The sequence below is a fragment of the Euphorbia lathyris genome, chromosome 3 (assembly GCF_963576675.1).
Source record: "Euphorbia lathyris chromosome 3, ddEupLath1.1, whole genome shotgun sequence".
Taxonomy (NCBI): domain Eukaryota; kingdom Viridiplantae; phylum Streptophyta; class Magnoliopsida; order Malpighiales; family Euphorbiaceae; genus Euphorbia; species Euphorbia lathyris.
In genome coordinates, this window is record NC_088912.1 from 64931781 (window position 1) to 64957270 (window position 25490).

Below are 25490 nucleotides of genomic sequence, written 5' to 3' on the forward strand. Positions count from 1 at the left end.
AAGAGAATGAGAGATAAGAGAGAGAAATTAACAAAGATGAGAGATAAGAGAGAGAAAAGAATAAGAAAAATAAGAAATTAAAAAGAAATGGAGAAGATGGTGTATTTGATTTCTATTTTTTATTTTGGGGTTTGTTTGTAATAATTAGATAATGAAGGGGTTAATTTATAAAATAAATAAATATAAGGACAAATTTAACTCTTTTTCCTTTGACTTTTCACTTTTTTTTAACACCGTTAGTCAATTTGGCATGTATTTGCTAACGAAATTAACCACAAGGTACCTTTTTACCAACTTTTAAACCACATAGTCTATATTTGAAAATGGTCCAAACCACAAGGTTTGTTTTTGTACTTTCCCCTTTATAATTTTGTTCTTACTTTAAATAATATAGTCTTATAATTTTATTTTTATTTCATTAAGAGATTCAGATCTATTTAGAAGTGGTTTCCATTGATAAATTATTTAATAGTATTTTCTTCAAGAATTTGGAAAATTCAAATTTTGATATCTCCAATTGAAGAAATCTGATAGAAATAGAAGATGCGTGGACAACTAGAATCAGGAAACGTAAAAGTGTAAAAAAATATAGGAAATCTTTATGTTTCTAAAGGTAATTATTCGATTTTTTTTTCCATATATAGTAGTTATTTTGTCCTCAATTGTGTTGTTGCTTTATTTTTATAAAACAGTAGTTGTTATAGTTTCATTTTTTAGAGATGAAATTTCATTTCTACCGTTACCTAGGTTCCATATCTATCGCTACCTTATCTATGTTTTCTTTTTGATTTGTTTTTTTTTTCAAATGACTAAAATAAAGATTTTGTACATTTGTATTCGTTTTTAGTATACGTTGCTGGGTGTAATCGTTTTGATTGTCAACTCTAACTAAAATTTAGATTTTCGACTTTATATGGACTCAACTGTTAGGTTTAATTGAAGTTAGATTAATTTTTCAAATTGAGAACCTAGTGAAATGTACTATTTTTTTAATTTGGGTTTATCCAACTGATATGGATTGTGTTTTTTATTTTTATGCATTTCGGTACGAATAGATATAAAGTTTCACATAATAGTGGTTCATTGAAGTTGGAGACATATTAAAGAAAATAATTAAAGAGGCGTTAAAGCATTATATTTACAACGAAGTTTATTTCAATTATAAATTATGTTATATCATTATTACCATTCTAAGTTTTATCATAGATTCTAAATTATTATTATTATTATTATTATTATTATTATTATCATCATCATCATCATCATCATCATCATCAATAATTGTTAAATTTTTTTGCCCACTCCTCTAGACAGAGAGATTATAAGCGTCCAATTATTCTTGAAGAATTTGGATTATACTAGATATGAACTCAAAATGAATGTAATAAAAATAAATTTTGATGTTCAAAATCCGAAAATGTACATTAATTATGGAATGTTGAGACAATTGCTTTTGTAGCACATCCCTATATAGTTATTAACCATGATATTGTGGTTTATACAAAATTGTTAATATTTCAAGAGTTTTTAACAGATGAACAAATGAAAATGAAACATGATCGTAGGACAAGTTGTTGTAAGATATTAATTAAAAAATTTATTATTTGAATCTCTTCAATTTCTAAAAATGTTGAACATAATGACTCTAATTAATAGAATTAATTTCACATATTAACTATAAACCATTTTTTATACTGAGTGGTTATTCCAAATCCTTGTCCCTTTCACAAACATTATTATTATACTGAGTGGTTATAATTGCGATTTAATTATATTTAACTAAAATTAATTTATGGACTTAATATTTTATTAAGAAAAAATAAATTGTTTAATTAATGGGAAAAAATTTTACACTCTCCGCTTTATATGCATATATCTTGACATTTTTTCTTATTTTAGAAATAAAAAAATCACACAAAGATAATTCTCTCCTAATTTTTCTTTTCGTCCGTTCATTTTTTTTCTATTCCTTTGTTTCGTGTTCTCGCTTTCAAAATTCAAGAATATTTAATTATTAGAAAATATTAATGAAGTCAAAGGACTGATACCTGCGAGCGTAACTGACGTTATATATAATGGAAGAATGAAGAACAAATTGATTGAAGGTCTTGATGGGATATTATAAGTTCAAAATAGGGGAACTCATCACCTTAAACTGATTCAATTGGATATAGTGGGTTATTGTAACTTAATAAATAATTGAATTCGAATATTTTGGTGATCATCAAATTTCATCAAGCAAAATGATTATGATCAAGATGAATTTGTATCTAATTCTTAAGATTTTTTTTATGTAATTGAAGTTTTTTAGTGCAAATGCTAAATGTATATATGTAACATATTGAATTGATAAAGTTTCTTCATAATAAATTAATGTTGTACTTATTTCAATATAGATTGTAATTCTTTTGTATCGTAGATGTAATGTTGAATTTTAATTGTAGTTTTAGTTAGTTTTTAGTTTTTCATTATATTCTAATATATTTCTTAATTAATTTCATATTTTATTATTATTATTTTAAAGAATTCCAATTAGAAAACAATATAAAAATGTATATATTTAAATTACTAAAAGGTAAAAATCATTAACTTTTATAAAAATAAATAAATCATTCATTTTTAATTAAAATTCTATAAAAAAAATTATATTTTTATTTTCAAAACTAATTTAATTTGATTTGAATTATTAATAAAAATATATATTAAATTGAATACCATTAAAATATAAAATGTATCATACTAAAGTGAGAAAAAAAATATTTATATAATTTAGATTCATTTAGACTATTGTAAACTACTTAAAAAAAATAAGTAAACAATTATATTATTTATAATAAAACTCGCTAATATATTATTTTCTAATGCAGGAATTTATAAAGTTCATGAAGCAAAATGTTGTATGAAGTAAAATATTATTCGAATCATTATGCTCCGTTTTTCTAATGAAGTAAAATATTAACTACTTATTACTTTACTTTATAATCTAATTAATAAAAAATATTATTTTCAATACAATTACTAGACATACATTAAATTTATCGTTAACTTTTTTTAAGAACAAAAAATTATACAAAGTTATTTTTTAAAATAATATTTTTTTTGTAAATTTAAATTATTTTAACACAAAAAATTATTATCATTATATACAAATGATATATAATTGAAAAAATATTAAAATGTTAAATTTTTGTATAAAAATTTAATCGACTTGCGTAACGCACGAAAATAATACTAGTTATATTAATTATATTGCCAAACGACATCAGTGAAAAATCATGGTTACAATTCAAATTATTCAATTCATTATAATTTCGTAATTCATTAAATTATTTTTATAAACTTTTTATTTTTAGGTTAAATTAAATTAATTCAATTTTCTCAAAAAATAAATTCAATTTTTTTTATCTATATCAAATTTAATTTATTAAAAGAATATAAGTTGAAATCAAAGAATCAAACCGAATTGTTCAATTTGGTTTGATTTGGTTCGGTTCATTATTATTATTCGGTGCAATCTCTGTTATATTAGCTATTCAGTTTCGGTTAATTTGGTTCGGTTTTCAGACCGAATGATCGATCGCTGAACACTCCGTAGGGATTAAACTACATTTACCTGAACAATATATTATTTATATTTTAGTATCTAAACTTTAATTTTATACTTAAAAATACTATTATTTTAAATATTAAAAAATATACTAATATATAATTATATTATGTTAGATTATTTATTTATTATCACATCTCTTTCTAGTTTTCTCTCTTTTCATCCTCTCTCTAGTTTTAATAAAACTATAATTTTAAAATAAAAAATATCATATTTTTATTTTCGTTAAATATTTTATTAATAACTATCAACATAATATTAGTGTGAATGTTTTATACGACACCAATACTAAAAACACAAATACGAGATAATAAAAGTCATTATATTGGATTTTGCTCAAATTCGAGCTTAGTAGAATGTTGTTCACTAGAAATCTATATTTCGATTCTTTCGAATGTAGAATTATGCCTAAATTAAATTAGTGGGTTTTATTTCATTTCTCCTATTCTTTTCATTTAACATATTATATGTAACCATATGATCTTAAAGGGATGACCGTGAAAAGAAAGGGCCCGAAGAATTGAAGTGCAAATTTCTACTGACAAAATACTTAATAATATAAGTGCAATTTTTATATTCGATCATGCACGAAGATCCGTCTTGGGCATGACCTAACTCGATCCTCCTCGCTATATAGCCAAATATTTAGATCTATCCTCTAAAGATGTGATTCTTTCTAACTAGGATACCTACATCTTAACCTAATTAGGAGTTTTGGACAGGCGTGTTATTCTCCTATTTTTATGGAATCCGGTCTCTTTAATGATTTTTTTCTAAACTGGTTAGTGTCAGTTTATTCCTGTTCAAAATAGAAATCCCCACTCATATATAAACAACCTTACTCCTTCCAAAAGGTACGTTTTTTTTCTCAGTCTGAGTCCGATTACAGCAATCACGTCCGATCTCATAAATCAATGACCTAGTAGACTTGAGGGATATTGAGCTCTGATATATGGACACATGTTTCACCTATCAACAGGTATACATGTTCAAAAGCCACCGGCCCGCCCAACCCGTCCAAGCCCGCTCTTCAAAGACTGGGCTTGGACATATATGTTTCATAATAGGCCCGACCCGATCCAAGCCCGCTTAAGGCCCGAATACAGAATAGGTTTGGCTTGGGATTTGTCTCAAAACCCAGGCCCAACCTAGCCCGGCCCGAAATTTTAATAATAATTTTAATTTAATAAACTTTATATTCCAAAAATAAAAAAAATTTAATTTCTTCAATATAAAAATTTCCAAACCATATTTTTTTTAGAATTGGTAAACATGTACATATTTTTGTTACTTTTTTATTTATTTATTTTTTTTTTTTTTTGGTAGAAACAGGAAAGAAAACAAACCAACACCGAGATGTTACTTTTTTATTTATTAGTATCAAAGGAGTATTTTTTATTTAGGATTGCGTTAATTGATTTTTATTGAAATAATCCTCTAAAATTTAGTTTAATTTTAATTTTTAAAAAATACAAAGATATTAGTTGGACCGGACCGGGTTGGGCTTGGGAATTAGTTCTTTTAGCTTGGCCCAGCTCAGTCCGAGCCCGATGTAAATATAGTACGGGCTGGGTTGGGCTTGGACAAAGTAAGTATGTGACAAGCCCGCTTAGGTCCGGTCCAGCTCAGCCCATGAACAGGTCTGTCGACAGGTGACACGTAGCACATCCCATCTCTAAGCTTATAACCGTCTTTTAATTGTCTTTTAAAGTTCGATCATATTATAAATAGAGTAAGACATTGTTCAATATGCACTACTCCATTCATTCTTTAAGCTTACATTACAGCTTTGAATTACTCTTGTGTTTATCCTCAAGTCTCCCCTGATTTAGGCATCGGAGCGGGTTAACCGGATTCCAGTTCTCTTTTAACCTTGTTTCTATCCAATTTACAAGTGAATTTACATATTGAGCGACATGAATTATAATTAAAAATGGAGGAAGTATGGTAAAGAGTGATAAAGAAAACTTTGGTAGAGTAGAATATTGTCCCACTTCCAGCTTCGTTTCCTTTTGATATTCATAGCAACCAACCAAACTTAATTGTTTGCCATGCCCACCACTAACTTGTCTTCCTGTATATATTCTACAAGTCAACTTAATTATTCATACATCCTCTTTTTCCTATTATAAATATGATACCCCAACTCACTCGAACACATAACTAGCTACCTACTCTAAACTATACATCTGATGAGTAAGAACTAGCTAGAGAAAGAGTCTTGTTTGTTGTTATATATAGGTAGAAATGGAGAATGAAGAAGGTCCTTCTACACCAGGGACACCTGGAGGTCCTCTGTTTGGTGGTTTTAGAGGGAGAAAATCACTTCTGAAAACGTGTAAATGCTTTGGAGTTGATAAAGAATGGGCCATTGAAGATGGAAGAATGCCTCCTGTTTCTTGCTATATTCCCCCACCTCCTGTCTCCCTTGCAAGAAAGGTCGGTCGGTCATTCCTTTCCTTTCCTTCCCTTCTTAACTAATTTTTATGCTAATCAGAGTATTATATATGGAATTGATTCAGGTGGGGGCTGAGTTTGTAGGAACAATGATACTGATATTTGCAGGAACAGCAACAGCAATAGTGAACCAAAAGACACAAGGGGGTGAAACACTAATAGGATTAGCAGCATCAGCTGGACTTGCTGTTATGATTGTTATTTTATCAACTGGACATATCTCTGGAGCACATCTCAACCCTTCTATCACCATTGCTTTTGCTGCCCTCAAACATTTTCCCTGGAAACATGTACCCTTCCCTTCCATTCCATTCCATTTTTTAATTACTCAACTACATATATCAAAATTACTAATAAATGATATCAATTTGTAGGTGCCAGTGTATATTGGAGCACAGGTGATGGCATCCATAAGTGCAGCATTCGCATTAAAAGTGATATTTAATCCAATAGAAGATGGAGGAGGAGGACTAACACTTCCTTCTGGAGGCTATTCTCAAGCTTTTGCTCTTGAATTCATCATCTCCTTCATTCTCATGTTTGTTGTCACTGCTGTTGCCACCGACACTAGAGCTGTATCTCCCTTTCCTTATTCTCTTTTTTATACAGTTCATCTTTTTTTTTTTTAAATAGGTCCAATTAATTAGTTAGTTAGTTCTTATTGCTGCAAATATCTTTAGCTTATTCTAACTTTTCCATGTGCTAGTTAGTTCTTTTAGTACAAAAACCTTAATTAATTAATTCTGCATGTAGATCATGTTATAATATATATGATATCAAGATCTGATTAAAGGAAAAATAGAAGGTTTCAATTAATTGATTATTCTTTTCTTTTTTTTTAAATCTCTATCTCTGACAAACCTTCTTCAGGAATTTTCAAAGAGACATGAATTTTTGTTTTTTAAATTTTAGTGTAGTTTTTTGACAGAAAGATAGTATAGGAGACAATAGTCAATCAAGATAGTTGGCAGTACCTCCAAAAATAATAATATCATAGATCTATACATATGTTTGATAATTCATTTTTGTAGGATCAAGATCAACTTATTATAACTATTAATAATAATAATATGGCCAAAAATAAATATACATGCATGCTTGCTTGTATTGTATGGTTGTCGTATTGAATAATTTAGGATACAAATATCTTCATGCTCCATATCATTTCTTATTAAGTTTTTATTCCTTTAATTTGACATGTTTGAGAATTATAATATCAAATATTTGTTAAAAACAGATAGTCCAGGATCTGAAATTATATTTTCACAACTTGAGTGGGGCTTTTAGGATTAAAAAAAAAAAAAAGTCAAATAACCAAATTCAATTTTGACACTTGAGATGAAGAGCAATGAAAATCCATTATTTATGAGCTAGCCAACTATTTCTTATCTTATTTTTAATAATTACTTTTTTGAAATATCTGAGAGAGAGAGAAAGAATGAATGGTGATGTGGAAGTAAACGTTCCATCCAATTTTAGTACTGCTACGTACCCTATATATTTTGTCTTTTAATCTTGCTCAATTCTTTCCTTTCCTAGCCTCTTGCATGCATAATAATAATAATAAAAATGTAAATTTATGGTTTCATCTTTTACAATGACATGTCCCTTTGGTTGCCAAATTAATATAATAGAGTACAGACAGATAAGATATCAATTATTCAAATTTTGATTGTTTTATATGTAATTTGGACCCAATATAATTTGGATAAATTAATATAAAGTCATATATTTTTGCAGGTGGGAGAGTTGGCAGGAATCGCAGTTGGGGCTACTGTTATGCTCAATATACTCATCGCCGGGCAAGTTATCTCCTCCTTTCTTCTCATACTACACATTAAAATTACATTGAGCTTTTTATCATACTACACATTAAAATTACATTAGAGCACTTGATCTTTTGATTAAATCTTTGATTTTTTTTTTTTTTTTCACATTAAACCTCTACTTATCTGTATGTATCTGATATGTTTTACAATTTCTTTATAATTATATCACACATGTCAAAACTTTGTTTATCTGAGTTTTATGTTAAAACTGATTTTTCTAGTCATCATGGGCTTCATGTGGCAAAGAAAAAAATATAGACTTAATATGTTAAAATGAAATATTAAGGGCAAGAGCTTTACGATGCTTTTTACAGATTACAAATTACATAGTTATAAGTTCCCTTCAATACTACATTCTATCTCAGCATATTATTTTTTAAATAAATACATATAAAAATTAATCATGAATCTAAATCTATCAATAATTATCAACAGAATTCTTTGATGAACATTGAGAAAGAAATACATGTCAAAAATAATAGTAATTATTTCATTGATGTTAAATTTTACCTACCAACTTAATCTTTTGGGTCAACTTATTGTATGATACTTTTCACTAGTATTTTGCACTATAAGCAATATTGACGCTTCTTTTATTTAATACTCCTTCCGTTCCACAATAAATGTTTTTCTGGAGAACTTTTTTTGTTCCACAAGTACGTGACTGCTTCAATCTATGCACATTAATTTACTTTTACCAAATATACCTCTATTTAAGTTGACTTTTGCCTTGGGAATAGATAAAGTTATTAGTGGATCCAATTAATACAAGGATAACAAAGTTTTTTACTTAAAATTAATTGCATTTCTTAATTAGTGTGCATAAACCTTAAAAGACATGTATTGTGGAACATAGAGAGTATGTTACAACTTATATTGATTTCCTAATAATGTTGAACTGAACCTTATCACCATGGAATAATAAACTGGCTTTTCTACTTATAAGGGTAGTTAGTTTCCTTTCACCAATCTCCATCTAATTTGATCTTCATAAAAGAGATGACAAAAGTTTCTAATCAAATGAACAATTTAAAAGCACGTCTAATTTCTGATCAACTTAAGATTATGACCAGCGAAAAGCATACCATTTGTTTCTCTTTCTCTGGTGCAGACCAACAACAGGTGCATCAATGAACCCAGTGAGAACATTAGGGCCAGCTATAGCTGCAAACAACTACAAAGCCATATGGGTCTACCTCACTGCTCCCATCCTTGGGGCATTGTGCGGCGCTGGAACTTATTCTGTTGTCAAGCTGCCAGAGGAAGATACTGAAAAACCTTTGGAAGCAAGAAGCTTCACAAGGTAACTTAATACCTCACCATCAACGGACCCGTCTGTTAGATATAGTGCAGAAGATTCTGTATCAAGAAAAACATCAAACCACTGCACATTAAGTTCTGGAGAGTAATATGTTCATGCAAGAAAGAAAAACAAGAATATATTTGAGACAGTAACTCTATCATGTATTAACTGCACTTCAACTATAATGTATATTGGAATCCTTAATGTAACCTAAGATAGGCCATCTCTGTGCTTCAAAACAATTGTCATTTACTTACTTTTTCTTTTTTTGACCTCTGCTGTTTCCGTCAAATATATATTAAGAGCAGCGACTTTGAATCTTCTCTCGTTTTCCCTTACTTTGATGAACATGAGTCAAAGTGAAAACAATTACCATGTCTCTGCAGCAGATATGTTGGTTAAAGGTATTTCAGGCAGCAACTTCAGTTAAGCTGTTAATCAACTTGCCAGTTGCCACATTTATCAGCTCAGAACTTCTATTTCATGCTGAAAACAACCTCCAAACCTTGCAGTTAACCACAAATCTTTCTCTCAATAAAGATCTGCAACTATTCAAAATTGCTATAGAGGGCATACTTGATTTATAGAGCATACAAGCTATGTATTTTTGTTGTGGTAACAGAAAAATGACAGCAAAAGAAGGTAAAGCGGTTATGCACAGACAGGAAAAACAAAATTGAATGCTTCACTTCAAATTTTAAGCTCAATTTCAAGGCCAAGATTCCTTTAATTAATCCATGAGCTAACAAGACTCCACAATGATTTGTATTAGATAAGACTCTTTAATCAAATCATATGTGACAATGTAGCCCACAAGTTAATTTGCATACTGGACAAGCTATAGACAAAGCTAAGAAAGTTCATCACTCAGACTAATGAAATTTTTCTTCTTTTGTTTTCTAGGGACTCCGGAATTATCAAGAACTCATTCTTGCTCACGAAGTTATCTGGTTTTAGAAATAGACTAATGTAAAATTTAAGATGATAAAATAGTATGATTTCTTCAAGAGTTTCTGTGTTTCTGAGTGAAGGATTCAGCAATGTAGAAATTAACAAAATACATCTATCTAAATTCCACTTAGAAACAAAACCTTGAGAACTTGATAAAAAGAAGATAAGGAGAGAAAATGAAATTCTCAAGTCACATTTTTATCTTGGACAAAACCATATTGATGCATATAACAACTGCCTCCTCAAATCCAAAGTTCTCCTTTCTGAAAGCTAATATAAAAAAATGCCTTCAACTATCACATGCATAACATAATTAATAGCAATTCTCCAGGTTCTAAACCACAGCAGACTATAATTTTGCTGATCCAAGCTTTAAATCCCATTAACCCTCTAACTCGCTATTTTCCCCCTCTCATTATGTTCACAGTCCTTACCATAGTTCTTCATTTGTGAATCAATCTGTCTTTACATTCAGGCAGCAATTCTCCAGGTTCTAAACCACAACAAACTAATTTTGCTGATCCAAGCTTTAAATCTCATTAACCCTCTAACTCGCTATTTTTCCCCTGTCATTGTGTTCACATTCCTTACCGTAGTTCTTCATTTGTGAATATATCTGGCTTTACATTCAGGCAGCTATGTAACGTGCATATTGGTTCAAATTTAGCCAACTTTTCAAAACAAAAAGTTCAATATCAAGCTAGCGAAAAAAGAATTCAGGCATTGAGTTGTCACCAATTTCAGAGAGTTCAATATCAAGTTCTTGTTCAACCAATTATAAAGTATTCAGGTCCGATAGAGTTCAACGGGTCCATATTCAGAATAACTTAAAAAGAGGTAGAGACATCACTATCAGAATTAATCAAGGTCCATAGCTAAGAGTATAAAGAATTTTCATTGATTTATTTATTTTGCAGAATAAGTTGAAAAAGAGTCTCAAAATCAACATTCTTTCTATTCCTTGCCTAAGGGGTCCATTTTGTGAACAAGATGCCATGCCACTATTCGTTTGCGATGATCATCATTAATTAACTATTAAAGCTTGTCCGTAAAATAATCAGATTTGTGCTATTATATAACTGAATAATCAGAATTGTCCTCAACCTTTCTAGTGCCCTAACATTCAGGAATACATGAGGAAATAATGTATAAAGGGGTTAACAAGTTACAAAAATGTAAGATACAACTGCAGAAGAAACAAGAAACCATATTTAATCTCAAATTTAAAACTAATCATTTTGAAATAGAAAATGTTGCTGAATTCAACTTGAAGATCTTGCTTTCTTCCCATCCCATGTCTTGGCCAAGAACCATATAAGATAGATACAAAATTAACACATTTGTAAAATGTTGGATACTTAGAAGTTAGAACTCTACCATCTGAATAAGAAGAAACTAACCTCGATTAATCCTTTTGTCGCCTCATAGAAACTCCAAAAAGCAAAATTTCTTTTCTTTTCCTTGAGATTAACTTCAAAATCACATTCTCTTCCGCCCCACAAAAGAAAAAAATGAAGCTTGAAGCTCCGGTCAAACGGGCAAAACCCTCCGGGTCTGGCCAGTATCTGAGTAGTACCTGATTGGGGTTTTACACAAGGATAAGGCGAAAGCAGCTATCAAGACACCAAGAAGATCAGCGATTGCATCTTTAAGAGAAGCGCCAGAAGAGGGAAAGAAGCCAAATTGATCGGCTGCCTCCTTGGCTGCGCCGGCGGAAAGGGAGAGGACAGATCCAACTGGAATAGAGTAGCGGCGGAGAAAGGAGTAACGGGTGAAGGAGGCTAGCTTGGAGAAGAAGAAGGTAAGGAAGAGACAAAAGAGGAGATGATAGAGCTTGTCGGGGGCCAGCCATGGGTCGGCGGCGTTGCTGTTGAAGAGTGAGGGTAAGAAGGAATTGATGTTCTGGTCTTCCATTTAGTAAGTGAATTTTTTTAAAAGTTAGGTCTTATATAGTGTTCGGATTTTAGGCCTGTGAATGGATGGAGATCTTTTGATGGAGGTTTTGGAAGGTTAATAATCTATCAGTGCTGCTCTCCTAAGATTATTAGGAGGTTATACTTGGAAATGAAAATTATTAGAAGAGAAGGATTTTAAAGGTTAAAAAACCCTTCATTTTTGGTCTATCAATGGGATTTTGGGACCCCCCCTCCTCTCCTTCCATTATTAAAAGTTTTCTAACCTCCGTCCAAGCAAACTCCAAGAGTTTGATTAGATGGAAAGTTGAAAACATTAGTAAAACAACTGGATTGTTAAATACCATTCCCAAACTTATTCGGACTTTTTTTATCTTTTTTATAATTTTAGATCAAAAATTGAAAATTCTCTTTTTAAAATCATAAACCCTAATAATAATACTTGAAATTATGAAAATTTCAATTGTGACAACCCGAATCTCGAAAATGGATGATTACGAGTCAGAAACATTAAAATTTACGTTTTTTTATCAAAGAACTCATGAAATAATACAAAAAATTTATGACAATTTTGCATTTTCCATCACAAAAAATTAGAGAATTTTGCATTTTTCGTCACAAAAAATTGAACGATTTAGTATATTTCATCACTAAAAATCTTACAATTTTGCACCGGCCAAAATTTGGCCTAAATATATGACGCATCCGTTTAGGCAATGGCTGGGGCGGATGCCGCATCCGTTTAGGCCACGGCTGGGGCGGATGCCGCATCCGTTTGGCCCATGGCACGGGTGGATGCGGTATCCGTTTAGACCAAATTTTGGCCGATTCTCTCAAAAAAAATTTATAAAAAGGGCAAAATCGTCCAAATGGGATGGTGATAAGTAATTTCGAAGCGGTAAACAGCAATACCCTAAAACAATGGAAAGTAATGAATTAATCTTATCATTGTTTGGGAGGAGAGGAGTGTTCACATGGACCCTAATGACCACGGTGAATTTGGTCATTCACCGTTAGATGTAGACGGATTAAAATTCTAAGGTAGAGATTCAAAGCATCTTAAAGTTTAGATTTAATCAGCCTACATCTAACGCTGAATGACCAAATTCACATAATCATCAAGGTCAATGTGAAAAATACGGTTTGGGGAATGTGAATGTTTACAAAGGGGGTTTGATATTTGACATTATATTTGGACACAACCACAATTGGTTGTCTTCTCAATAAAAATAATATATTTTTTTTTTTTTTGAAAGAAAAAAGAATGTGATAACATGCATGCATCCTATTTGTTGGTTGAAATCTAGTGTGTGTGATACACACGTGAGGCGTGTTTTTGCACCTCGTGAAAGGAAAATAGACTTGTTCGGTGGTTCCCAGTCTATTTGCTATCTTTTTTATTTCAAACAGTAACGATTGTAATTTGCTCTTGTTGTGTTTGAATTTGTGGATTGCTCTACGTCGTCCCTATTTTACTTATCGTCGCCTCCTATTTGACATTTTTACCCTTTTCATTTTTCATTTAAAAAAGTGAAATTCTCTCAACCCCGAAAAACAAAATGAAGAAAAATCATGCCTCCAAAACAAGAAAAAATACTTGAACATCTAAGTTTCGTATTACCAATAATCTGAAATTTAACGAATTGAACTTGAAACGAAATTTTTTTTCGTTGAATTTGCTCTAAACGGGTAGCCCATACGGTCCGGTCCATGGACCGGTAGTATGAACTACCCTATTTTACCTAGGCAAAACGGGTAGCCTACCCGTTTTGTCTAGGTAAAAATGGGTAGGCTACCCGTTTTTATTTATTTATTTTAATTATAATAAATATTAATTATAGATAAATTATGTATTGATTGGAAATAAAAAATACGTATTGAAGTGTCCAATTAATTTTTATTTGGTAAATTATATTTATTTACCTTTTAGAACGTAAATTTAATTATACGTAAATTATGTATTGACTGGATAGAAAAAACGTATATATAAATTATTGATTGGAAATAAAAAATACGTAAATTATGTATTGCACGCGTTAATACATAATTTATCTATAATTAATATTTATTATAATTAAAATAAATAAACTCATTTTCCCTAAAGGAAAATGGGTAGCCTACCCGTTTTTACCTAGGCAACTAGAGGTGACAAAATGACACACGACCCGATTACACGACACGAACACGGCACAGATTTTTAGTGTTAGTGTTGAGCTTAATAGGTAATGGGTCATTTTTGGGTTGACACGAAACTGACACGCTAATTTTTGGGTTGGGTTAGTGTTGATATGTGAACCCGAAAACGACACGAAATGACACGGATATTGAAAATTATTGTTATATTCTCTCGTGTTTTTATGTCACTTTATTAATAAAGATAAAAAATAATAATTATTAATTGCAAATATTGATTTGAATTTCCTAAATTGTTATAAACACATTACATTACCCTCTAACATGATATTATCGAACTTTTCGATAATTATTGTTAACATACTAATCTAAAAATGATATAAAATGTTTAAAAATAGTATCATATATTCTTATATTTTTAAGAGTTATTATTAATATATATGCATAACAAAATTACATGTAACCCGAAAACACGACACGAAATCGACACTAACCCGAACAGGTTAACACGATTTTGACACGAAAGTTTTTGGGTTGGGTTTGGGTTTACTCTTTTTGATACGAACCCGAAATGACACGACACGAACACGACTCGAACACGATAATTGCCAGGTCTAGGCAAAACGGGTAGGCTACCCTATTTTACCTAGGCAAAACGGGTAGTGAAATATGGTAGCCTACCCGTTTTGCCTAGGTAAAATAGGATAGTTCATACTACCGGTCCATGGACCGGACCGTATGAGCTACCCGTTTAGAGCAAATTCAACGGAAAAAAAATTCGTTTCAAGTTCAATTCGTTAAATTTCAGATTATTGGTAAATACGAAACTTAGATGTTCAAGTATTTTTCCTTGTTTTGGAGGCATGATTTCTTCGTTTTGTTCTTCGGGGTTGAGAGAATTTCACTTTTTTGAATGAAAAATGAAAAATGCAAAAATGTCAAACAGGAAGCGATGGTAAATAAAATAGAGGCAACGTATAGCAAAACCCTTGAATTTATACACTCGTTGGATGTTCCTAATTTTACAAATTTCCTTACACAAGAATTAGAGATCCAGAATAGAGCCCATAATTATCTCAAAAACGATATGGTGAAACACATATGGTAACTTGTTAAAGTGATCGACTTTAATGATTAATTATATATATATATTATTATTATTATTTTTGTGATATATTTTTTTCAGTTAATAATAATTATTCAATTTTGTTTATCAATTCACAATTTATTCAATACTTTTTATTCAATTAATTATTATCTAAATAATAATTATTAATCTATCAATAAATTTTAGTCAATTTAATAATTTTTATTTAATTATTAATTATTAATCAATCAATAATTTTCATTCATTTTTAATAATTTTATTCAATACGTATTTAATTAATTATTTTGTTTGATAAAAAAAATATTAGTTAAATAAAAATAGTAAATATACTGCCTGTTTACTAGGGATGTCAATGGGTAGGGTATCTGCGGATAGTGTCAATCCCAAACTCTTACCCATTTATTTTTTAATTACCCGTACCCGTCTCATCACCCTAACGGGTATACTTTTTGCATCCCATACCCATCTCATTTAATTCGCGAGTACCCTTACCCGTTAAGAATCAATAAATAAAACAAAAAATATTACAAGTTTAACAAAGTATAAATATAATAAATCCATCTAAAAATTGAACAAATTGAATCTTAATCAATAAGAATAAAATAGCTTAATGGTAAAAGGTTGGAGTTCAAATCTTACATCTAAAAAACAATTATACTTTTTAATATATAAAAGAGTTATGACGGAAAACGGGTATTCTCATACCCGTCCCATTATCCTAACGGGTAATGGTTTTGATCCCATACCCGTCTCGTACCCTTTTATATAGGGTACGGATAGTCCCATTAGAGTCATGGTAGTACCAGATACCCGCGGGTACAGCACCCGTTGTCATCCCCACCGTTTCCTCGCGAGATTTGGAACGCCATCAGTTCACTCTTTGGTCATCGTCTGACTGCCACTGGTACTTTTTCTGAGTTTTTTACTAGTTGTTTTACGCATCATTTCAGCTCGCAGGTAGCTGGCCTTTGGAATGCTGTGATAGTTGCCGGCATTTGGATGGTGTAGCGTACCAGGAATTTAGCAATTTGGGAGGGCGAAACACCAAATATTCACAAGGTTTTTACCAACCTTTGGGTGCTGACTCAGGAAACCAGGTTTTTTAATAAGGGATCAATGAAAAATTATGTTCTGGAGTTGCAAATATTACATCAGCTGCACATTCCGGCTAGGCCTCAAGCAAGCTTCCAACATCATCAATGTTCGGTGGTTGCCTCCTTCTCCCGACTAGTTGAAAGTAAATACGAATGGATCAGCCTCTATGCTGGGTACGGCCGGTGCTGGAGGAGTCTTTCGAACTTCTCGAGGTTATGCGTGGGGCAGCTTTGCGTTCCCCATTCGCACATCCTACGCACATATTACGGAATTAAAAGTTGTTATTTTTGCTAAGACAAGCTTTCATTATTGGGGATCAATTGATGGTGTAAGCAAACCTCGAAAATTTGAAAAAGTTTCTCTGCTGCAAATGATTTCAAAGACCAAGTTTCTAGAGAATATAAATGGCTTGATCAGATCTCTGAAATCATAAGAAAATTTATTGTGTATTCTCATCTCATTTGATGCTACTAATTGCAACAAGGTATTAGACTAAGCATTTATGATCCATGTAATCCTATTTTTCTCTCTCTAAACTGATCCCTTAAATCTTCTTCCTCCTTCCTTGACAAGGGATAATCTATCACAAGAGGATGGTCCCGGAAGGGCTAAATTGATATATGCAGTAAATTAGTCAAAAAAATCCATAACCAATCTACAGGCTTCATCCAATTTTACATCTTTTTATCAATAAATTCCAACAGCCTTTAAAACATTTAATTCACCAAGAAGAAACACATACCATGAAGAAAAATGCACATAATATATGAAAAGCAAGTACAAAATGGTTTTGAATTTTCACACATACCTATTAAATAATTCTCTTTCTTTCTTGTGAACGAAACAACTTGCTAGTTCAGCTTCAAAGGTAGATATTCCACCAATTTTCAGTCTTTAATATTATGAAACTCACTTCTCTGCCAATTGCTGAAAAACAACAAGAAAATCAATATGCTGATGCATAATGATGAAATAGTACGAGTGTTTCCATTGATACTATATTCAAGTACATGTTCAATCATAATCTGCTTTTTATTGTATTAAAACATAAGAATTACTTTCAAAACAAATCAAATTAGCCTTCATCCTTTGAAGACAGTCAGGACTTCGACAAAATGACAGCCTTCTTTTACAGAACATGAAGAGACATCATGATTATCTAAGCAGCTATATGAGAACAAACACAAGAAAAAATCAACCAAATTTGATTTTTGATCAACCAGCTCAATCTTTATAACAAATTTGATTTTGGCTTAATCTATATAACAAGAAAAAGCAATCAACCAGGTCAATCTATATAACAAGAAAGAAGTCTCCTCTGACATTTTATTTTGGCAAAAAGCATCCTGAGGCCCCTGATCTTTCATTGTTTGGTGCATTAAGCCCTCGATCTTTTATTTAGACACATTGAGCCCCTGATCTTTCACCATTTGGTTCATTAAGCCCTCGATCTTTCATTTAGACACATTGAGCCCTTGATCTTTCATATATGGGTGTATTAGGTCCTTCCATAAATCAATTAATATATAGGTTTATTAAGGGCATGTTTGGTGTGACAACAAATGATGTTCTAAAAATAACAAATTCTAAAATAAAAAATATATTATACAAATTAATAAAAATAATTTAAATAAAAAATTTATTGAACACAATAAAACCTTGTTTTTCGATAATTATGTTCTAAAAATAAAAATAATGTTAAAATTGAAGCACATTTTGTGGAAATAAGAAGAGTAATTTTATCAATAACAAGTAACTACAAACAACTGTTCATGAAAAGAGCTTTTCGTGAAAAGCTCCAAAATGAGAAAATGCGAAACGCTGCAGTTATATAAATCTAACCAAACATGCCCTTAATAAACCTATATATTAATTGATTTATGGAAGGACCTAATACACTCATATATGAAAGATCAAGGGCTCAATGTGTCTAAATGAAAGATCGGGGGCCTAATGCACCAAATGGTGAAAGATCAGGGGCTCAATGTGTCTAAATAAAAGATCGAGGGCTTAATGCACTAAACAATGAAAGATCAGGGGCCTCATGATGCTTTTTGCCTTTTATTTTTAATCAATCAAATTTCAATACACAAGCAGTACATCAACCATATACCACGATCAATCATCAAAATATATCTGAAAATAAAAATTCCCCAAAATAAAAGTCAATTCATCAATCTCTTACAAAGCAACAAACGAGAATGGGAAAAAAAATATCTGCAAGATTTTGGCTTCTGTGTTGCTTTCTTCAAGAGTCTCTATTCCCTGAACAGTATGCAGTTACACTATTCGAGGAATCTGCTTCAATAACTGAAGTTTTTTTTCCCCTTGGCATTATAATTCTCTTAATTACAAATGGCAAATAAATTAAAAGGAAAAGAACACCACCTGTCGATTTTTGTTATGCTTCTTCAAGATTTTGGCTTCTCTGTGTTGCTTTTTTCAAGAGTCTCTAGGTTCATGATTTCAATGTTTGTGTGCAAGGGGTAAAAGAGGTCAAATTAAGTAAATGGAATTACTTCTCACGAAAAGTAGCTAAATACTGCTGACTGGAACAGCATCTGATTCCTTTCAAAACAACAACCAGTAATTGTTTTTTAATTTTAACCAAACACTTCAATCTCATGTTTGGTATCAAACAGACTTGTATCAGCAATGCTAATAGGAAGTGCAAAATTATGGCTAAGAAAAAGTTTGATTCAACTGGAGAATAACAGGCAAGAATTGAAACACAAATATCATTTGATTCGCCGATCCTCAAAAACAGAAATAAGCAAAGTTCAGTGATAAATGGGAAATTCATGGAAAGTTACAATCCCCACAGCAAAATAGTAAACATGGAGCTGTTTGGGATCAAACAACAAATAGGAGCTCCAAAAAGAAGAAACAAACAGGCTCTATATGGGACCAAATGAAAGTACAAAAAGTTATTAAAGAAATTTAGACAATTACAAGAACAAAAAAAAATTGACTTTTTGCCGAAATCAACCCATTTATGGGGTTATAAGAAAGTATTAACTTCTCAAACTAAGAATCACCATTCCAGCTCGAAATTATTAGACTGCACATTGTACAATTTATACCTTGAGCTGTTCAATAACTATTAACCATCGATATAGATAATCTTACACATAATAAACAAATTTTACAAAGTGAATACTACTGTTACATAGCAACCAACAGCAAAGTAAGTGCGTTTGAAGGTCCTGGAGAAATCTATAACCGTGGCCCTACTCTTCACTTGCAGAATAAAGAACTAAGTCTTAAGGTAAGTGCAGCTGAAAATTATGGAGAATGCTCCCCTCATTACAAGGGCGTCAGACGGTCAAAGAAATGCGCAATAGTCTTGACAGAAACTAGTTTAAGGTAAAGAAGAGAAACTTTTGGTGGATATAAGCTTGCCCAAGGAAATAATGAAAAGTTTCTAGAGAATATATAGAATGATAGAAAGTTGTTAGACGAGATCCATGCAAGGGAATGCTTCATGGATCATTTCCATCATATTCTCTAGAAATTTTTCATTATTCCTCCAGCAACCTTATATCTACCAAACTTTCTCTCCTTTACCTTAGCTCAGGACTATCGTGGTTTAACTTAAGATTTAGGTGCCACTGTCATGAGGGGAGCAGTTTCCATAACCTTCAGCCACATTTACCTCAAGACTTGGTTCTTTATTTTGCAAGTGAACAGTTAACTCTGAAGCATCACCATTATCCATGTTCACTAGAAATGCCGATAAGAAACAGAACACAAGATAACATCAGCAACGTCATATTTCAATTCATTTATGGAACTTAAACCAAGAACTTATTCACCAAAGCAAAAGCCTTTCTTCTTGCATTTGAACCAAAAGTTAGGGTAGCACAGGCAGCTCTACCTTGCTAAAGGAAAAAAAGCTAACACGCCCGTGATCTACATGGCAAATCTGCAAAGGAACTTCCCCACATTGAGTATCAAGGGTTTCAATATGTCTTTTAGATGGTGGACTATCCCTACAAGGCAAAGTGCAAACCATAGAAATGAACAGATAAAATTAAAATAACCAAACTAGATGTAAAAAAAACTTTACCATCTTGCAGATTAAGTGTAGGGCAACAAAATATTGTTCCTTTTTTTTTAGTTGAGAATAGATTTTCAGAGTATTCCATCATCATTAGTACACCTTTCAGAAATGAACTATACTTTATATTCACATCTCACGGATCAGAGGCTGAAAAACCCTCTAGCTACTGTTTTACCTAAATTTGGAGTACTTCCACATTCAACACAACATCAAAATCTTATGCAAAAAACCTAAATGAATATGGTGCAGCAGAAATTTAGATTAATTGTTAAAGAGGTAAAAGGAGCTTGTTTAATAATTGAAATGTGAAAAGCGACTGTAGATAGGATTCACATAGGTATGAAATTGTTTGCTCGTTTGGAGAATTTATGGTGCCTAATCTAGAGGAAGTTTTGCTAAAAGAGCTAATTAGTCTAGGGATCCAAAGCAGGTTAGACACAGACAATATGCAACAAATTAGAAATATAACAACTAATAAACATCTACTGATTTAAAATGATAAAAAAAAAAAAAATCGTGAAGAGAGAGCACTGGATGTGCCTGTTATAGACAAACCACTAATAATGAAGTTGCATTCTTTGTCAAAAGCCTAATAAGAAAACTATATCACGCCAATTTGATCAGAGTCATAATTAAAAGAATTCCAGAAAAGGGGCAAACAGAATACAATTAGTGAAATAAACAGAACATGCAATCACCACTTAAAAAGGTGCTTACCTAATTAAGCATAGCAGGAAAGCTGGATCGCCTGGTGAAGATTTTCTAAATTTGCTATTTGGGAGATAAACATCAAAATTCAATCTTAACTCGTCCATCTGCAAATTACTTAGCCTCTTTACAATAAATGATGTGGCATTTACTTCAGTATCTACTATGTTGCTACTGCTTTTTGGAGTGCCTTGAAAAGAATTACTCTTGATGGCCTTCATAGACCAAGGAACACCATGACGCCCAACAATGTAACCTAGAGACTTGAGGTGCCTAAAGACCTCAAACAGCTCTCTACAACACCCATTCTTTTCATCTTCTATCTTCCCATATATATCTTTTAGAGAAAGCTGAACATCTTTATCATCCATAAGAACCAATGCACCAAGTTCAGCCAAAAACCTAAAGTACAAGAAGTCTATTTCATTGACAAACACTGAAAGATCTGAAGTCTTAACAAAAGTAAAGGTATTTTACTCAACATACAAGGTCTCCTCAACTGAGCAGTAGGTCTTGCCACTCCGAATTATTCCTGTTGTTGTCCACAATTTGCCTCTCTTTTCAACCACCTCAGCCATACAAATCTCATCATTCCATCTAACCTTTGAAATGTCACTCCTAAAACAAAACAAATAGTGATAATCAAATTAACTTGGAAATGAGAAATGAAGAAGTAAGTTTCTTGGAGTTAAATTATGCACCTAAACTGCAACTTGGGCAAAGAACCAGGAGCATAATACAATTCATCATTCGCGTCATTTGCATTGACCTCAGTGTCACTCGCTTCACTTGAAGAAGTTTCCCAATCCGCCACTTTCATTCTCCAGTCACAGGAATGTGGAAAGCACCAGTGCTAGTTTCTGTGTAATGCAAGAAAGTTCTGAAATGATCCTTGACAATGTCAAATTTGATTCATGAAAAAAAAAATTTTAAAAAGAGATAGTTAGATAGGCAAGCCTAAATTTCAATTATAGGTCAAATGGCTTCTTTTCGAACCCAAACGAGCACTAATGTTTGTGTCCCATTAGTAAGAATAGCTACTAAAATCATTGGACAGAAACTTTGTATTTGTATTATTATTTCCTTCCACTTTTCTAATCAATCAATTATTTCATATAGGATTTTATCACATGCCTCGCTTTAGGTTTCTCTGAGGGAAATTCTAGGCTTTTTTTATCGTCCTCTTGTATTATTCGGAGAACTTATCTTTGGTTTTCAACTTCAGTCCAAATCTAACAAGTTTACTCTAAAAAGTTAGAACTTAACCAAGATATGCATATGGTGGATGAACAAAAGAGAAAATAAGAAATCTGATTCGAAATAAAAATGGAAGAACCAAACCAAAAATATAAAACATCAGCCAACTCGAACTTGTTTCAGATCCACACCATAACTTGTTCAACAACCAGATTAACCTAAATTGTGGAATTTTGATAGGACTTCAATTCAAATCAACAATTAAGGTATAGTTACAAACAGAAATGAGAAGGTGAAAATGTGTTGACGTTTTTCAACTCGGATAATAAAGATGGCAATAGCAAGAGACTAAGGGTAACACATAGAAAAAGAAATAAATATCCTGTAGAACAGCCCAAGGAAGCAGTGACGAATCCAGGATTCACTAACAAGGGATACTACATATAGTTTACATTATATAATATTGAAAGTGAATTTTGTTGAAAAATTCAATTATAAATTCATTAAAATTAACAAGGTTATCATATAATCATCAACTAGAAATTTTCCTATTGTAAGAATAATAGGAGGTTTTATCTAGCAATTAGAAGTTTATTCCAAATAAGAATGGCAATCCATATTTGGATTCTAAATCCTAACAACAACATAAAGTTTAGACCCAAACCAAATTACTTGTTTGATGAATGAGAAAAATAAAACTAAATTATGTGCATAGTGGTGAAACACTTTCCATCATGTTATTGCTTTTATAAAACGCTCAACAATATCTGCTTAAGGATTATATGCATAGTGAATGCCCAGGAAAAATTGAAGCCTAAGAAAGAAAGAAATTGCACATATCTTTTATTCAGGCCCAGCTATATATTCCAGATTGGGTGCTCGGGAAAAAGCATTATATTTCTCAATACTCACCAATAAAAACCTATATAACCTTCAATAATATGCCAAAATGCACAATGCTTCGGTTAATCACAAATTTGTTTGGAAGATCCAATCTAATAACTGTCAAATCAGTCCGTTTAAATTTTATGTTAGGTTGGGGTAAAATTGATCAATGTTAAGGGTAAAATTGCACAATTTAGTACTTTCGGCCCTTATCCCAAAATAATCTAAGAGTGAAGCAGCATAAACTTGAAAAAAAAGGTGTAGTTGTATATGCCATTTGTCTTGCTTCGTTTCTGTTTTGAGAATGTCTTTATGGAGAATAAGTATATAAGTGCAAATAAATTTCATCATTTTTGTGTTACCAGAACAGAGGACGAGCCTTGGCGCAACGGTAAACGTTGTTGTCGTGTGACCAAGAGGTCACGGGTTCGAGTCTTAGGAGTGGCCTCTTACCAAATAAATTGGCAGGGGAAGGCTTGCCCCCAGTACACCCTTGTGGTGGGAGCCCTCCCCGGACCCTCGCTCAGCGGGGAGGCGTAGTGCATGCCCTTTTGTGTTATCAGAACACCATTTGGTTGAAAGATTTAACAATAAATTTGAAGAAGGTAGAAAAAATAAAATGTTTTTAGGAAAAAGGTTGATTAACCTTCCATAACAGACAAATTGGAGAGTTAAGATTTCTAAAAAAAATTAGCCTTTCATCAAAACTTATCAACCTTTATCTATACAAAATCATCTTTTGGAACATAGGTTTAGCATGAATCCTTACTTGATTAACACTCTTAAATCTCCGTTCCAAACAAAGTGTAAAAGTACTGAAATACTGAAATTAATCTAAACATATAACTTATATATTTGCTATACACATCTAAAATTCAACTAAATCCGTGTAAACTATCACGTACAGGTAAACAAAATGTTGACATTTTTTTCTTGTATTTGGGTTAAGAAAATCGATTAAATGCATGCACCATAGATTACCTGGAATTGAATGAGCAGACTGAAGATGGAGGATGGAGCTTCTACGCCCTGAGCAGTGGATTGCGTTTTGCCGCTTGTGGTGGGAGTTGGCTAGGGATTTCGACGGTGACACTGACAACAAGGAGAAATGCTATGGAGATTTAGAGAAACTCGAAACCAAGGAGGCAGGAGAACAAGTTGAGCTGGGGAAACGCAGACAAGAGAACGCCTATCATTTGTAATTAGTTTAGTTCAGAATTTAAGATTAAATATTAGGGATGCAAGTGGGAGAGTAACCATGGGAATGGGATGGAGATCGGGATGGGGACAATAAGAATAACCACGGCAGGAATGGTATCCCCGTCCAGTGAGGATCTCGGATCCCGCCCCGACTAATCCTTAATTATTCTCCATTATAACTAAAGTGGATTACTATTCAGAGTCTCCTCTTTTACCTTTTTATTTTTTCAACAAAAAAAAAAAAACTGAAATTCTCTCAAATTTCCTTGGAATTCAAAAACCCGAAAAACATTCATGGCCCCTAAATACAATAAAGGAAAAGGGGCAATCATTAATAGGGTAAGTGTTTATACTTTAAAATCGCATCGAAATCACGAGTTCTGTCTCCGGATTCAGAGACGGAAGTCGATGAATTTGTACTAAACGGGTAGTTCACCCATTTCGGCCCTAGGGCCAAACGGATGAACTACCCGTTTGGTACCTAGTTCACCCGTTTTTCCCACCCGTTTTGTTCAATTTTAATTTAAATGTCGGGACACCCATAGGCGGACCCGAAATAGGAAAAAAATATCATAGTATTGAAGCGTGGAATTAATTATTTGTTATTAATTTTTATTTATTTATCTGTCGCGAACGTATATTTAATTTAGATAAATTATTGATTGTTTAGAAAAATAGGAAAAAAAATATATCGTGGTATTGAAGCGTGGAATTAATTATTTGTTATTAATTTTTATTTATTTATCTGTCACGAACGTATATTTAATTTAGATAAATTACTGGTTGTTTAGAAAAAATACTATAACGTGGTATTGAAGCGTGCATTTAATTTTTTTGTTGTTAATTTTTATTTAGTTATCTGTCACGAATGTATATTTAATTTAGATAAATTACTGATTGCATAGGTTAGTTTTTAGGGACTAATTTCAATTAATGCAAATATGAACTGTAGTTATTCGATTTTCTTGTTATTTTTCAGACTTCAGAGGATGGCGGTGGTTCCGGACACCGGCATACCACTAGTCGTGTTATCACTGCCTC

General features: G+C 31.9%; 2 protein-coding genes and 1 long non-coding RNA gene across 7 annotated transcripts; 1 reads left to right on the forward strand and 2 right to left on the reverse strand.

Annotated features, from left to right (window-relative positions):
• The first annotated feature begins 5707 nt into the window (after nucleotides 1-5707).
• On the forward strand, nucleotides 5708-9200 carry LOC136223307 (aquaporin NIP6-1). The gene is made up of 5 exons (XM_066011241.1): nucleotides 5708-6046; nucleotides 6130-6354; nucleotides 6439-6639; nucleotides 7805-7866; nucleotides 9005-9200. The coding sequence occupies exons 1-5, from the start codon at nucleotides 5855-5857 to the stop codon at nucleotides 9198-9200; spliced, it is 876 nt and encodes a 291-aa protein (XP_065867313.1). The 5' UTR covers nucleotides 5708-5854.
• On the reverse strand, nucleotides 7817-11668 carry LOC136223308 (uncharacterized). The gene is made up of 3 exons (XR_010685897.1): nucleotides 9454-11668; nucleotides 8979-9252; nucleotides 7817-7894 (listed from the first exon to the last, which is right to left on the reverse strand). It is a non-coding gene; the product is annotated as an uncharacterized lncRNA (long non-coding RNA).
• Nucleotides 11669-15869: 4201 nt separating this feature from the next.
• LOC136222565 (uncharacterized) lies at nucleotides 15870-24617 on the reverse strand. Of its 5 annotated transcripts, XM_066010321.1 has the most exons (7): nucleotides 24231-24617; nucleotides 21869-22027; nucleotides 21654-21785; nucleotides 21177-21569; nucleotides 20274-20388; nucleotides 17205-17323; nucleotides 15874-16648 (listed from the first exon to the last, which is right to left on the reverse strand). In XM_066010321.1, exons 2-6 carry the CDS (start codon nucleotides 21985-21987, stop codon nucleotides 17306-17308), a joined length of 777 nt encoding a protein of 258 aa, XP_065866393.1. In that variant the 5' UTR covers nucleotides 21988-22027; nucleotides 24231-24617; the 3' UTR covers nucleotides 15874-16648; nucleotides 17205-17305. The 5 variants fall into 5 exon arrangements, with proteins under 5 accessions (XP_065866396.1, XP_065866393.1, XP_065866394.1 ...); XM_066010324.1 differs by lacking the exon at nucleotides 20274-20388 and having other exon boundaries at nucleotides 15870-16648; XM_066010322.1 differs by lacking the exons at nucleotides 15874-16648; nucleotides 17205-17323 and adding an exon at nucleotides 19299-20119.
• Between the last annotated feature and the right edge of the window lie 873 nt (nucleotides 24618-25490).

What these genes read in the sequence shown, in the direction of transcription:
- LOC136223307 (XM_066011241.1), top strand. Translation starts at nt 5,855, where the DNA reads ATGGAGAATGAAGAAGGTCCTTCTACACCAGGGACACCTGGAGGTCCT. An exon ending in AACATTTTCCCTGGAAACAT is followed by an intron (nt 6,355 to 6,438) that starts GTACCCTTCCCT and finishes ATCAATTTGTAG; the next exon opens with GTGCCAGTGTATATTGGAGC. An exon ending in CTCAATATACTCATCGCCGG is followed by an intron (nt 7,867 to 9,004) that starts GCAAGTTATCTC and finishes TCTCTGGTGCAG; the next exon opens with ACCAACAACAGGTGCATCAA.
- LOC136222565 (XM_066010319.1), bottom strand. Translation starts at nt 21,987, where the DNA reads ATGAAAGTGGCGGATTGGGAAACTTCTTCAAGTGAAGCGAGTGACACT. An exon ending in TTGCCCAAGTTGCAGTTTAG is followed by an intron (nt 21,786 to 21,868) that starts GTGCATAATTTA and finishes GTTTTGTTTTAG; the next exon opens with GAGTGACATTTCAAAGGTTA. An exon ending in TTCCTGCTATGCTTAATTAG is followed by an intron (nt 20,389 to 21,176) that starts GTAAGCACCTTT and finishes TTTGCCTTGTAG; the next exon opens with GGATAGTCCACCATCTAAAA.